Below are 16078 nucleotides of genomic sequence, written 5' to 3' on the forward strand. Positions count from 1 at the left end.
GCAATCTTACTGCTATCTGCCTGTCCCTCTACCATTTGATATTTGTTTCATTCAGTTCCACATCTGGAAGCCATCTTGGTTAATCTGTTAATAATCTATACCTTGAATAATTGAATAAATTTCATACTAATATGGTGATAGCTTTTGTCTTAGAAATTACATTGATTTTTTTCAAATTCATGTATTGTAGACATTTTTGACACAAGTCTGATAATGTCAGGTTTTTTTTTCAAACTCTTTAAGGCATTCTGTTGCTGTGTGCTTAAGGTTGATATATATAGATATAGATATAGATATAGATATAGATATAGATATAGATATAGATGATATAGATATAGATAGATATAGATATAGATGTATATATATATCGCTCTATAATTGAATGTTATTACTTAATTAGTTTTTAAGAATTACATTTTTAAAAGGGAGCATCTTTGCATTAAAATATTATAGGAAAAAATCAGGCAAAGCATATTATTTCTCAAATATATCATCTTTTCAATATAATAAGGCCCCAGAAATAATTTTTTTCTAGGCATCATAGGCCATTCTTGTCATGGCTTTAACAGAAAGGCACACCCTTTAACTACATCAATGGTCAATGATTGCATATTCCGATCTATCAAATATGGACAGTCATAAAACAGCTACAAACATCTCGATGTTATTAATAAATGATTCTTACATGATGCTATATGGAATGTCAGGACCAAAAAGCTCCCATTATTAAGATTTTAAAAGTGGTAAACTATGACAAGAAAGAAATGACACAAGAGACAATTACAAACCTAAAAACTAAGGCTATTAGTTGGTTTTCTGATTATGAATGACATTTATATATCTAATGTGTTTTCTAAATTTGGGTGAAAGAACATTTTCTATTAAAAAGAGAAGATACTTAATGCAGGCCAATTAAGCATTGGACACACTGCTAGTTTCTATGTTGAAAAAAAACCATATGCCTTCAATTCACATTAATTTTCATAAACACTGATGCACAGATAATCAACTAAAATGTATACATCACACAAAATGTGTACCATAGGAATGGCACCAGGATCACCTACTTATATTTGGAGATTTCAATGCAAAGGGTTTACAATTTGAAAACAATCATTTATTTTTGAAGTGGCAAAATGAAGATAGAATAACACAAAATAATATGCAAGGAAAATAAAATTGTATAACTGACATCTCTGGGGGCAGGGGAACTTTTTTTCTATTAAGAGACAGGCCTGGCTGTTACCTGGAGGCTTGATAAGACCATTAGACTCTGTAGCTTGAGTTTTTACCTTACAGTCAATGGAAAGTTTACAAACATTCTATAGCACATGTGTAAATATGTATGTTAAAAAGGCAACTACCTTGATAATAAAGGTTAGACATATAAATTAAGAAGGCAGGGTGACAGTGCAATTGTTTTAAAGTAATATAATGGACTCCCAGATTCCAAAACCAACAATTTCATGTAACAAATATCATGAAGACCCTAAAGTAGTGCGAGAGCATTGGGAAGAGATGGGGAGAACACACAAAGAGTGATATATCAGAATTATTATCCACAGAAGCAACTAATGAAACAAAATAGACTCATTACTGGGAATTCAAGGGTGGTGGATAGGGGGCCACAAACAGAAGGCTGGGATGACAAACAAGGACTGTCCCACCAGAGAAGAGCCACAGATAGGGCAAAGCAAGGAAAGCATCAGGTAGCTAGTAGAGAATCTGGAAGAAATTCAGTGAAAGTCAGATGAAAGGAAGCCTAATTAGCCATGTGATTCCTAATTAGTTATTTCCATAAAATAACAAAACTTAAAACTTAATGAATTCAGAATTATAAATTCATTTCAATAGAAATATTACTATTTTTAAAGACCACCTTTACCCATCTATCATATACTCGTACCTGAACAGGATTTTCTTGTCGTTAGGAATGTAGTAGTCTCTGATTTCCTTTATGGAGAAGGTATTGCATGGAGAGTCACGGGAGAGAAACGGGAGCGGGTTATAAGAACCAATGAGCCGTAGTTTCCACCGTGCACCTGATACGAAGGTCTCACCAGTATACGCTTCAGCCACAAATGTGTATCCCTTCTAAAAGAAAGGGCAGCCACACACATGGGATCCATATTGTCACTAGTCTCTCATATATATATATATATGGTCCACGCATTGAAATAAATGTTACTATATTGATATATCCACATAGAGCCCAGAATCTTTTAAGAATTATCAAGCCATTAACATGCTATTTAAGATTCTTCAGGCCAGGCAGTGGTGGCTCACGCCTTTAACCCCAGCACTTGGGAGGCAGAGGCAGGCAGATTTCTGAGTTCGAGGCCAGCCTGGTCTACAGAGTGAGCTCCAGGACAGCAGGGCTACACAAAGAAACCCTGTCTTGAAAAACAAAAACAAAAAACAAAACAAAACAAAAGATTAGGGCTGAGGGTATACCCAAGTGACAGGATGATTGCTTAGCTTGTGTGAATTCCTGGGTTAGATTCCTAGTGCTCTAAACAAACAAAAAACTCTGAGAAATCTCACAGGGCAGTGTTCTAAATTATACTGTTTGATCTTTGAGGAGTTTTGACAGGAGTAGAGGAAACAGCTGTTGTTTGAATTGAAGAAGCATAAACATTTGCAAGCCTAGGAGGTCTAATGAGGGTCCTTATCAAGCTTCAAAGCATGCCTTGTGAAAATGCAAAGGAACAAAACCGACTCCTAACAAGCCAATGTGAGTTTATAAGGAAGAGAAACTTCATTAGATCACAGAGCTAATGCACAGGTAAATAATGCCAAAGCTGTTAGAGTCCACATGGTGCTGGATGACTCTGGGTGAGGTCTCATCAAGACCAGCAGGTATTCAAGTTGCGTAGCACCCGGGGATACATTTTATGTATCTTTGCATTAGTTTTAGACATCCCCTACGTGGATGAAGATGTACACCTCTCTCTGGAGAACATCCCTGGGATATCACATCAAGATGGTTCATCAGTGCCAGAGCAAATTATTTAAAGGTTAAGAGATTGACAGATAGAAATGCCATGTAGGAAAATGACAAGGCCTTCAACTTACAGAAGTGTAGTCCAAAGTGTGTTTTTGTGAAATATTGACCCAATATATACTGTGAAAATGGGTTTCTATGATATAGTAGTTTGGGGAATAATTACATCCCTCCCCCACCCCCGGAGATATTCAGTATGTATTAGCTCATGAAAAATTCTGAGAAATCTTGAAAAAACTAATTTATCCTGTGTTTTTCTTAACTTCAGAACACTATATTTTTATAGAAAAAAAAACCACCTAAAACCCACAAACTTTATGGTAATACATTAGAAACTGATGATTTTCAGTAAGTTACACACATATCATCATGCTCTTCAGGTACCAGAGTGTTAAGGCAGACACAGACTACAGAACACAGACTGAAGAAATCATTTTCTTTTCATCAGCTCTGTTCTGAAGAAACATTCAGTTCTGAGTGCAAAATTTTACCTGGGTCACAAATAATTCTCAAGCATATTTAATGACTGGGAATCCTAAAGAGATGAAAAACCATGCCACAAAAAGCACAGAGGGAAGCTGATTCTCTAATCACTCATCTCCACCTTCTCTTCTAAACCCTTCTCATTTCTTTCCCTAAACTCAAATAGACACAGAGGGTAGAGACCTGAGAGAAGAAGGGGCTTACTTGGTGCTGTCTGAATTTGCAACACAAATTCAAAATTAGCAAAATAAGAGCTAAATGGAGATGGAATGTGCCTCTGCATTTTGATTCAACTTGCATCCTTGAAAGAAATCTATGTGATTTAACCTTAGTTTAAAGAGCTAACTGGTGAGGGACTGGAGAGGTAGCCTGAGTTCAATTCCCAGCAACCACATGGTGGCTCACAAGCATCTGTAATGTGAGCTGATGCCTTCTTCTGGTGTGTCTGAAGAGAGTGACAGTATACTCACATACATTAAATAAATAACACCAAAGAGCTAACTAGTGAAAACAACAACAAAACCAAAACTCAACCCCCCCATACACACACACACACACACACACACACACAAATGCAGGCATGCACGAATCCCCAAACCTGTAGATAAAAGTTATTTTCTTATTCTGTTCAATGAAATATTTTTAAATGTCCTTACCCAAATCACGAGCCAATGACTAATATAAGTATAATAATGTATTTTATGAAGGGAAAATTATTTCCAGATTTGGGTGGCATGTATGACTTTGCTAGACTTGTCCTTTATACCAATGGTTCTCAACCTGTGGGTCTCTATCCCTTTGGGAGCCCAATGACCCTTTCACACAGGTCACCTAAGATCATCGAAAACACAGTTATTTACATTACTATTCATAAAAGTTGCAAAATTATAGTTATGAAGTAGCAACTGAAACAATTTTATGGTACAGAACGTAATAAAAGGTCATAGCATTAGGGAGGTTGAGAACCTCTGCTCTAGAGAAAACCTGCTCCTTGTTTTGAGCTTTCTTATATGTTAATATTTGTGATCTCTTAACTGTTTTTCTTTTTCAGCAGAAGTCAAACTTGATGAATGACAATAATTAACTATGTATAAAAACAAGTTTGCTATGGAAAAGCCTGCAACTCTTTTCTAAAGTTGGATTTAAATACAAGGCATGATGCTGTAGAAGGTGACATCCATAGGTAAGGGAAGTGTCACAGTCCTGGAAATTTTGACGAAATGTCATTTCTTAGACCATGAAAGTGAATGTAGAGCAGGAAAACATTCTGTGGGTTAAATGGAGGTCATAGAGCATGGTTGAGTGTATAAAATGGTAAATGATACCAAAATAAAAAAAATATGAATACTATTCAAAAAGTAGTTAAGTATAATGATTATAAATTAAAATGGGATAGTTAAGTATAGATAAGGTAATTGGTTCATTGATTTTTAAAAAAATGAAGAGTTTGGATCGCCAGCTCCATTGAAAGCACATCCAACAGCAGTAAATTGCACCCATACACTGTATTCTATTTCCTGCACCACAACTCTGCCTGCCTTCCTAGACACCTAATGGCGCAAGGGACAATAACTAAGACACTGACACAAGCCTTGCCAGCTAACCCCCCTGAAAACACACCCAAAAAGAATTATACCCCATATTTCATACTCCATTTTCTGTTCCACAACTGTGCCTGCATCCTGGAGGACACTCAGGTACTAGGGGCCCTAGGCCTTGCTGATAATAGAGAAGCCACAGGCAACTTTAGCAGACACAACTTCAGAGTGCACAGGACACAAAAACCCCAGTGGTGATACCCTACTGGACTGAAGGTTTGCTGTTCATCAGAACCCCTGGACACTCAGGTCAGAACACCAAAAGGAAACACAAACAAATAGAAAAACACCCATCCAACAAAGAAAAACTCACAAGTGGGCACACTTATAATAACTTATAATAACTTATAACACTTATAATAACCACAAACCCAGATAGACAGAAACTAGAGCCAGAAAACAGTCAGTAACAGCCAGGGTAATATGGCATCACCAGAGCCTAGCCACCCTACTTGAGCAAGCCCTAGATACTCTGACACAGCTAAATCAAATGAAAATGATCTTAAATCTAATTTTATGAAGATGATAGAGGCCTTTAAAGAGGAAAGAAATAAATTCCTAAAGGATATACAGGAAAATACAATCAAAGAGGTAAAGAAAGTGAATAAAATTGTTTAAGACCTAAAAATGAAATACAAGCAATAAAGAAAATACAAACTGATGGAATCCTGGAGATGAAAAACCTAGATAAGAAAACCAGAAGTATAGAGGCACGTATCACCAACAGAATAGATGCAGGAGAGAATCTCAGGTACAATAGATATGATAGAAGCAATCAATACATTGATCAAAGAAAATATTAACTCTAAAAAGTTCCTAATGCAAAACATTCAGGAAATCTGGAACACTATGAAAAGACCAAGCCTAAAAGTAATAGGAATGGAAGAAGAAGGAGAAGAATCCCAATTCAAAGGTCCAGAAAATATTTTCAAAAACAACAGAAAATAAATTACCCCAGCCTAAAGAAAGGAATATCTATAAATATATAAGCAGCTTACAAAACACCAAAAAAATTGGACCAGAAAAGAAAATCTTCCTGTCACATCATAATCAAAACACTAAAGTACAGAATAAGAAAGGAATATTAAAAGGAATATTAAAAGTTGCAAGGGTTAACAGTCAAATAACATAAAGGCAGATCAATCAGAATTACACCCAGAGAACTCCTACTACTGATAAATACCTTCAACAAAGTAGCTGGATACAAAATTAACTGAAAAAAAATCAGTAGTCCTCCGTTATAGAAACAATAAATAAGGTGAAAAAGGAAATTAGGAAAACAACACCCTTCACAATAGCCACAAATAATATACAATATTTTAGTGTAACTATAAGCAAGCAAATGAAAGACTTGAGTGACAAAAACCTCAAGTCTTTGAAGAAAGAAATCAAGGAAGGTTTCAGATGATGGAAAGATCTCCCATGCTCATGGATCAATAGAATTAAATAGTAAAAGTAGCCATTTACCGAAAGCAATCTACAGATTCAATGCCGTTCCCATCAGAATTCCAACACAATTCTTACAGTCCTCAAAAGAACAACACTCAACATCATATGGAAAAACAAAAACCCCTGGATAGCTAAAACAACCTGTACAATATAAAAACTTCTGGAAGTATCACCATCCCTGTTTCCAAGCTGAATTACAGAGCAATAGTAATAAAAAAAAAAAAAAAGCCTCATGGTATTGGCATAAAAACAGTCAGAATAGTTAATGGAATCAAACTGAAGACCCAGAAGCAATCCACACACCCACAGACACTTAAGTTTTGACAAATGAATCAAAGCATGTTGAACATTTTTTAAGTGCTTCTCAGTCATTAGAGATTCCTATGTAGAGAATTCTGTTTAGATCTGTATTCCATTTTTAACTGGGTTATTTGATTTGTTGATGTTTAGTTCCGTGAGTTCTTTCTATATTCTGGATATGAGCCCTCTGTCAGATATAGAATTGATGAAGATCTTTTCCCATTCTGTAGGCTGCTGTTTTGTCTTTTTGATCGTGTCCTTTGCCTTATGAAGGCTTTTCTATTTCATGAAGTCCCATTTTATTGTTAATCTTAGTTCCTGACCTGTTGATTTTCTTCCTGTAGCAGCCTACAGGAAGATGTCTGCTAGTTAAAACTCCTAGCAAAGAGGGATATGGAACCTAAAGCAGCTATTTCCTGTAACCAGCCAAAGCTTCCAATAGAGGAATGGGGACACCAACTAAGCCAAAATAACTTTTATCCACAATTTATCCTGCCCACAAAATGTGCAGGGTGAAGATGAGGCAGATATTGAGGGAATGTCCAGCTAATGACTGGTCCAACTTGAGACCTATGCAGAGAGACAGGAACTCATGCTGACAGTATTGATGATATTCTGCTATACTTGGAAACAGAAGCCTAGCATAACTGTCATCTGAGAGGCTTTACCCAGCAACTGATGGCATGTGATGTAGAGACCTACAGCCAAACATTTAGTGGAGCTTGGGGAATCCTGTGGAAGAAGGGCAGGATGGATTTGAAGGAGGCTGAAAGATCAAAAACACCACAAGAAAACCCACAGAATCAATTAACCTGGGCCCATAGGGCTCACAGAGACTGAACTAACATCCAAAGAGCATGCATGGGATAGTCTAGGCTCTCTGCACATATGTAACAGTTGGTGTAGCTGGGTCTTCATGTGGGACTCCTAACAGTAGGAACAGGGGTGGTCTCTGGTACCGTTGTCTGCCTTAGGATCCCTTTCCTCTAACTGGGCAGCTTCATCTCGCCTCAATAGATGTACCTAGTTCTACTGCAACTTCATATGCCAAGGTGAGCTGTTATCCATGGGAGGCCTCCCTTTTTCTGAAGAGTAGGGAGGTTGTGGGGGGAGGGAAGAGGAGATGAGAGAAAGGGACTCAGAAGAGAGGAGAGAGGGGATGCTGGAATTGGGATATAAAGTAAATAAATAATGAAAAAATGAAAAATTTTAAATTATGCTACAGAACATAATATCAAATACAGATGACTTTCATAATAGAAAAACTGGGTTTACTAAAACATAAGTTTTTAAAATTATAGTTAGTACTAAGAAATTTAAGTAAAAATAATTTTTAAAGTCTCATTATGCATATTTACACACACATAAATAATCAGTTGGATTATGTTGTTTTACCAAGAATTTTAGCTGGATATGTTAGCATATGTCTTTAATATCAGCACTTAAGAGGCCAAGGCAGGTATATCTCTGTGAACATGAGACCAGCCTGATCTTCATGGTGAATCCCAGGACAACCTAACAGCCTACATGCTACATAAAGTTAAAAAACAAAAAACATACAAGTAAAGAAAAAATATTATTTTTTATTCAAATATTAAAAAATGTTTCTTCCTGTTAATGATTGCTTGCCTATGTCCTGCCTGAAATCACATGATTGTTCATATTTTAAATAAAGCTGGATGCAGTTTGGTGTGGGAAAAATAAATAGGTTCTATTGCTGGAAAAAAAAAAGTTTCTTCAAATCTCTAAAATGGTTCAAAGGAACTGTTCAATTTCTTATTGAATTACTGCATTTTATATCTAGTCTTTATCCTTATGAAGCCAGTACTCATTAACCAGTCATTAGAAAGGCATGCCTAATTTACGTACAATAATGCATGAGATGATAGGCTCAAATGAACCTCAAAACAAACAACCAAACAAACAAAAAATATCATCATCCAGAGAAAAAAGGAAGTATTTCAAAACAACAGATTTACAGAATGGAAACTAGGAGCAAAAACAGGTCTCTTGGCTTCCAGCCTATATCCATTAAATTTGTCATGATTCTCTAATGTGGAATGTGGTTGAAAACATGAAGGGATTAAAAGGTGGCAAGAGGCAATATCTGATGGAAGGCCAGGGTCTCTCACCCATTCAGGCTGCTTGGCCTGAGGAAGTCATGCTACCTTTGAAGACTATAGGTGGGGGGTTGTGTGTGCTATAGGTCCCCTGAAATTCTTAAGAGGAGAACAGGCTCCCTGTGAGATAAAGGCACCCCTTTGACCTGTTTCAGTACAGGACCAAAAGAACTCCTGGGATCCATTTCTGTGTTCTGGGTTAATGTGGCTTTGGTTTCAATCCTGGGCATGTGTAATGTATATTTTTCTGAAATGTAAAGTTGTTCTCTCCTGTTGTACAGGGATGGAACAGAGCACCCTTCCTTCTAGCAGAGCTGCCAAGCTTGCTTCTGGATGCTATTTTATCACCTGGGGCTACATTTTGCACCTACCTTGTTCTTGGTGTAATTGTAAGGCACCACTTTCTGAAACACCTTTGGCACCTGCTCCAACGTGTCATTGTTAATGACATGCAACATACAGATCGGGAGGGAGGTGTATACTTTGGGGAGTAAGATCATATCTTGAGGAACCAAAAATGTTTCTCTGTAATTACAAAAACACGAGCCTTACTTAATGGCGATTCTCAAAGTGTGGAAAAGAATTTAATCCCACAGAACGTTTGCAAAACCTTCAAGTTGCAAGTAACTAAAATTCTTACACATCTTTTGCATTTCACATTACTATTTCTGTGGCATTTTCTTGTAAAAATGCAAATTCCCTTCAAAATTCTCATTTTATGTCACTTGTGACTTGCACTTAATACGATATTAGTTGGATAAATGTGACCTATCTGAACTGAAAATAGACTGACTTTCTATGTTACCATATTCACTAAAAATATACAAATTGTTTACATATTTCATGCTTTGAAGTAAGGAATATTGATAAAAATTCTCTGACATCATATCCTATAAATAAAAACTTTTATGTATCAAGTATGGGAAAGTTTTTAGAGAGTCTAGAGGCTGATTGATACTTTCACTGCTAACCATACTTTTACTCTTGAAACAGCAGATCTGAATACCCTCTTCTGTCTGAAGATGGCGTCATTCACCACTTGCCTGAATACTATAAACCAAGAATTAGGCGGCTGGTCTGTGTAGTTCACGGTGTGGTCAGCAAAAGCCAGCTTGGTTTCTTCATCTTGAAAGCATGGGTAGGATTCCATAGACTTACACTTGCTTTTAAACATTAGTCTAGAAATGTAAAAATAACTCTAGTGTCAATGACAATGAACTTTTAAAATAAACTCCGTTTACAGAAGAGACCTAGCCCCCGAAACAGCCCGCCAAAGTTTGCCAGGTTAAGAAAAAACCAAAGAGGCACAGTGTGATTTGTAGCATCTGGTGTCAAGGGGGAAGAAGTATACTGCAGCTAGAGTGTGAATGGTATCTTCCAAAGGCTCGTAATTGAAGGAGAATATATTCCTAAGCAAGAGAGTAATTAATGCTCATAGAGGGACATGAGGCTTTGATGTTTAAGCACAAAGCAGGGCAAAGCAGTTGTAACACTGGTTCAGGACCATTGAAGGATCCAGATAGAGAGAAGAGAGTGGAATGGAGCTTGTGAAGTGAATGTGAACAATGGGTTTGGAAACTTTAGATACAAAATCCCAAGGACACAAACAAGAGTATAATATTAGAATTTGTTGTCCTTTGTGACTTCTGGTTCACGCAGTTGATGAAACAAATCATGAGACCCGCCTGGCTCCCTGCAGGGAACCTGGTGACCTCTGTGCTATCTGTTTGCGACAAAAGGGAGGATTCTTCCCTTCTGACTGAATCTAGATCTAGCCTCAAAAGCACCAGGAATCCTGGGTCTTTTTCAGACTATCTCAGGAGCTATCTGGGATAGAAGCCATTATAGCTATGCAGGACCATTCCTGGAGATCTGGGAGTATTTGCTAGCTATAAGAGGTCTAGCAATATTCTTTACCTTAAGAGAGACAATGCATATTGCTCCAAATTCATCTCTAATACTGTCCAAATTTTCTGAAGTGTGTCTGCAACGCTGACATTTTCCTTTGTTTCTAAACAAAACAGCAGTAAAAATAATGGTAATGGTAATAATAACAGTAATAGTAATAACAACATTAAATCCATAAGATATCTGAACAATGATCTTGTGCAATTTTCATTTTGCAAGTAAAAAATTTGAACTCCACTATAGGAGGCATGTGGATCCTTGTGCTCATAGGTAAGTGCTAGGGAAAGCAGGAATGTTAAACACAAAGGGTTCTCTCATCAAAGAAAAAGATGTGTAACCTACTTTCCAGCCAGGAAGTTGTGAATGGATATAATTAATAGTCTAGTGACTTCTGTGCTATCTGTATGGCCAGACCACATCAGTTCCTTAGATCCAATCATGAGCTTGGTTATCTCAAGCCTGCATTTTCAATTAATCTATTAGAATGTATCTTTATGGAAAATATCACTTCACTTTGTAAGAGTTTTGATGTAGTCATGTCTTAAGTTTTGCTGCCAGCCAGGATTGAGTTAATTATCACCAATAAATTGTGCTTTGCTTAAACATGCTTAAAATAAACTCAGTATGGTCAGACTCTTGAAGTTTGAGCCAGCACAGGCTACTGAGTTGTATTAAACAGGGCTTCTTGCCTCCCATAGATCAACACTCTGCTGGCTGTGGTGTTTGCAAAGAGCCCCACAATCCCCAAGTAAGATGGCTCTAGGCTCCAAATTGTAAGAGCAGTAAAAGCATGTTTAAAGCACAGAGCTGTCACTGTCTAGATGAGCGCACTGCTCAGTGTAGTCTACTGTTTTCTCTCATCTTCAGCCTAAAAACATGAGGGATTTAAGTGATTCCCAAACAGTTTGTATAAAAAGATCTTCTGTTATAGCAACACTTCCCATGGAAAACCTTTGCTCAGGAAAAGCAACCACGTAATCATTCTAAAGAATATGCCTGGGTGGATGGTATGAACTTCCAGCTACGGCACTGCCCACAAATGGCTTTCCAGTAGATGAACGAACAAACTGGCAGGGGAAATGCTGTCCTGAGGAAGCATCTCAAAGTCAGCATGACAGAAAAAGGCACTCTCTTTTTCTCGAGCTCTGCCTGAGTTTTCTCATTGCTTGATCAAGATCTCAAATCGAGACCTTTAGCATTTGCTTTTCTACTGTGTGCCTGATGTTATGGAGCAGTTTGGCCTGCTTGGCCAGCTCCACTGACTGACTCCTGACTGACTCCATCATGGGTGAGTCATCCCTGAGGTTCATTCAATATATACAAGTTGAGTGAAAGAGCTACATTATGAAATTGTTTGCACTTTTTCAGTTTCCAGTATTGGGGAAAGGGAGAGAAAGATTATCATATGAATATAATAGTTACTACTTATAGAAAGAACCAAAAATATTTTACCATGCAATATGTTTGATAAATGCATTTGTTTTCTAATGCAGAAAAACATGAAAATCAAGTAATTATAATTCACGTCTATCTCTAGTTTGTTCTTTCTTTCCCCTCCCCTTCCCTCCCTTTTTCTCCCCTCCCTTCCCTTCATCTCCCTTCCTCTCCTTCCCTCTTCCCTTCATTCTTTTCTTTCATCTTGCCTTTCTTCCTTACTTCTTGATTTGGAAATCCAGGTCAGCCTCCAGCTAACACTAGCCATCCTTTTCCCCCTCTTTCTGACTGCTGGAACTACACTGTACAACAGTATTCCTTCACTAGCTGTTTTTCTATCACAAACTATTTACTGTGTATTCTAAAAGCCTTTGGGTGTCTAGACTTTTTGCTCCTTAGACAAATATTTCAATGGTATTACTAAATGTTTTTCACCAAGGTATTTTTATAACAAAATATTTCAGTCAACTAAAGAGTTCTATCAAATTAAATCTTTCCTCTCAAAGGATCTATGGATATTACATGATGGGAATAATTGAATATAACTTTTGAGTTTTGATTTGACAAAGTAGGCATCACTACCCACAAATTCATTTGACATACCTAAAAACATTTCACTTCACAAATGTTAGAGCATATTGAAACACATCTTTGCAGCTACCTTAACATCAGCCTCATCCTGCACAGATGCACAGGTGTCTTTCAGTCCTGCAACATCCAGTCACTCCTGTGAAATTCAATATAGAAATATACAAGCATCTCCAACCTAGCTGAAGGTGACTGACATTTCAAACTGCTGCAACCAAATTGGAGATGACTGAAAAGAACTTACAACAGATTCTAAAAATTAAGCCAATCACTTTCTCAATGATTCATGGAACATATATCCTTTTCCAATGTGCAGTGTGTGATATCAGAGCATGTGTGCATCTGTGAAGACAAGTGTACATGATGGACACATGCATCTGTGCACATACATGTGGTGGCCAGACGTTGATATCAGGTGTCTCTCTCAGCTGTTCTCTAATTATTGACCAAGGTAGAGTGTTCTGTAGAATGTGGCTCCAGGATGGGGCTCATCTGGCTGGATCCCCACTCTCTGCCCTCTAAGTGTGGCTGTTTGGGTATCACACCTGCATGCCTTTTCTATGGCATCTGGCATCTGAACTCCAGTCCCCCTGCTTGTGTAGCAAGCACTCTTTCTACCCCGTTGTCCCAGCCCTGACATTTGCCTTTCAGTAAATATTCATTGTGCGTGACATCTCAAACACTGAGGAGTTCTGAGAATGAGAGAATGAACACTAACCAGCTGCTTGACTTCAGGGATTTCAGTACTTACTAGATAAAATTAATGAAGTATTTTGTGAAGCAAGCTGACTCTAAATTACCACTCATTCCTATACACTTGGGTCTATTTCAAGTGGCTTAAAACCATACCTGGCGTTCTGGCTTTCAAGAGCAGTCTGACATAGCACCCTTTCCACATGGATTGAATTTTCACTGCGGCAGCTATTTCCTCAGAAGTATATTCCTTCTCATTTATTGGCATAGAATATTTAAGGTCTATCCACTCCTCTGACAAGAGAAAGACAAACACTGGATTGGAATCTGTATTTACTCCTTTCCCCCTGAATTTCATGCCTGCAGCTGTGAAAGCCTTCAGACATATAAAATCCCACAAAGATGAATTGAACGTCCTGTTTCACAATGCCCACTGAGCTTAGGTAAAGGTCTGGAGGAGGAAGCTGTGATATTTCAATGACCTGCCTTGGATTTCCATGGGGAAGGGGACGGAGGCATCCCTCAGAACTGTAAGGAAACAAAATAATGAGAATAGAAACAATATAGTAAGAGGAAGGAAGGAACTGGGGCATCTCCTCAAGGGTCCTTAATTCAAGCCAGGCAAGTCAATGACTACTAGAGAGGAGTTCTGGGTCCCCAGGAAGTACATATGACAGGGGTTAGGATGCTTCCTCAGCAGATCGTGGGAGCCTCTGGAGCATCCTAGAGAGAGCTAGAACTAGACGGTTCTCTGTTGTCTCTGCTACACAACAGCTGAACATAACCATTTTAAATTATTTACCACTTCCGTGCTCAGGTACTTAAAATGAATCAGCACCTAAAGAGGCATCCTCTGAGAAGGAATCCAGTAAGTCCGTGTCTAAAACCATAGCCCGGAATGCAAATCTGAAGTTCATAGGAGGCTTGGCTACTTGAGATTTTTTCATTAAACGCCACAATGATATATGGAAAACCTGGAAAAGATAAAAGCATTCACACACACAAACACACACACACACACCACACACACACACAATAGTGGACAATGTAGGTTGAACTATACATGGCAAAGGAGCTGAATTCTTACTAGGATTTGCCTTGTCTGTTGAGAGTCTATCTGTAAAATTTGTGTTTGTTTGAATATGTGACAAGGCAGACAATTATCACTGCCAGTTCAGCTGATTGTCTGGGATGTATATGAATTCTTCCTTGATGTTCATATACCAATAGAATGGTTTCTTTCTCCTCTGCTTGGCAAGGTGTTCTTCTATTTTGGGCATAATCTTAATTTATAAAGACTTTGCCAACAACACCTAACATCAGCTTACACGTAAGCAATGGTAAAATATATTTTTAATGCAAAGGAAAATTTACTTGGGCTTATATTAAGCATGGTGCATACTATTAATTTACACAAAATTACAGCTTAACTGAGTTCCCTGTGGTTTTCGTTTTGGCAATGAAATTCCTCCCTCAAAGAGCATGTGATGAGGTCAGAGGCATTTTCTGTTGTCACAACTCGATGTTATCATCATATACAGTGGTGACAAATGATCTGTGACACATCCCGAAGAGCATAAGACAGTCAAATAACAAAAATAATTTAGTCTGAATATCAGTTGCATAGAGGTTGAAAAAAACTTGAACAAAAACGGACAAATAAAAGCAGATGTAACCAGATTGCCAGGCAGCTGGGGTGGATCAGTACCCCTGAGTTTCCTTGCTCAAGAGATAACCAAGAGTATCCTGACTTCCTATCCTGCAGGATATCTGGGAAACCAGAGAGCTACTCAGCCTCAGCAGAAGCTAGTGTCATATGAAGGAGGTTCCTGTGGGTAACTTGAACTATTGAAAACAGAAACACTGCCTGGTGAATCTCCTTTATGGAAACATCATTCCCAGTTTAGCAAAAGCCTCTGGGTGAGTGAGCCTCAGTAGCCCCCAGCAGCCACTATCATATGCTTTTCCTCTAGATTCCTCTCTGCAAACCACTTCCCCAGACTCAGCATTTGGACTTCCACTTTCAGATGGGAGGTTTCCTGCTATGAGCATCAGAATCAGAAATTGCTTACCCGGAAGTGTTGAGCAGTGAGTTCTTTGTTGTTGAGGGGGATAGGGTAGTGAGCTGCCTGCAGATCCCTCAAAGCTGTTGGCAATTTACCTTTGTCTTTGAAATTAGCAATCACGTTGCCAATGGCCTTCATAATTATTATAGACTGTTCTATAAATCGGTAGCTCTCCTGTGAAGATAGAGCATGCATGTAGCAGTAATCCTCCTGTTTATTAAAGGGCAGCTAAGTTTACAAATGTTCAATCTCTGGGGAAGAATATCTTCTGCTTTGTGATTGGTTCATGGCTATTTTATTTGTATAGAATAGAGTGAACTTGGGCTTTTTATTTGATGCTATGGTCTAGGAGATGTGAAACAAAGGCTGGAAGTCCTCCGAAAGGGGCTGTGGAAGAGGAGTTCTAGCATTAGGATGGAGTGTGGAAAACTCCAT

At 38.1% G+C, this 16078-nt stretch overlaps 1 protein-coding gene across 1 annotated transcript in view; it reads right to left on the reverse strand.

Moving 5' to 3' along the window:
- Positions 1–16078, reverse strand: part of Adgb (androglobin) — a 133513-nt gene that overhangs the window by 34404 nt on the left and 83031 nt on the right. Inside the window, exons 22-28 of the mRNA XM_028783176.1 lie at positions 15650–15817; positions 14416–14551; positions 13734–13871; positions 10872–10965; positions 9998–10132; positions 9326–9479; positions 1907–2094 (exon numbers count right to left, since the gene is read on the reverse strand). Coding sequence (XP_028639009.1) covers positions 1907–2094; positions 9326–9479; positions 9998–10132; positions 10872–10965; positions 13734–13871; positions 14416–14551; positions 15650–15817 — 1013 coding nt within the window. The remainder of the gene's footprint in view (positions 1–1906; positions 2095–9325; positions 9480–9997; positions 10133–10871; positions 10966–13733; positions 13872–14415; positions 14552–15649; positions 15818–16078) is intronic.

Source organism: Grammomys surdaster, unplaced genomic scaffold (assembly GCF_004785775.1).
Source record: "Grammomys surdaster isolate TR1022 unplaced genomic scaffold, NIH_TR_1.0 1029, whole genome shotgun sequence".
Taxonomy (NCBI): domain Eukaryota; kingdom Metazoa; phylum Chordata; class Mammalia; order Rodentia; family Muridae; genus Grammomys; species Grammomys surdaster.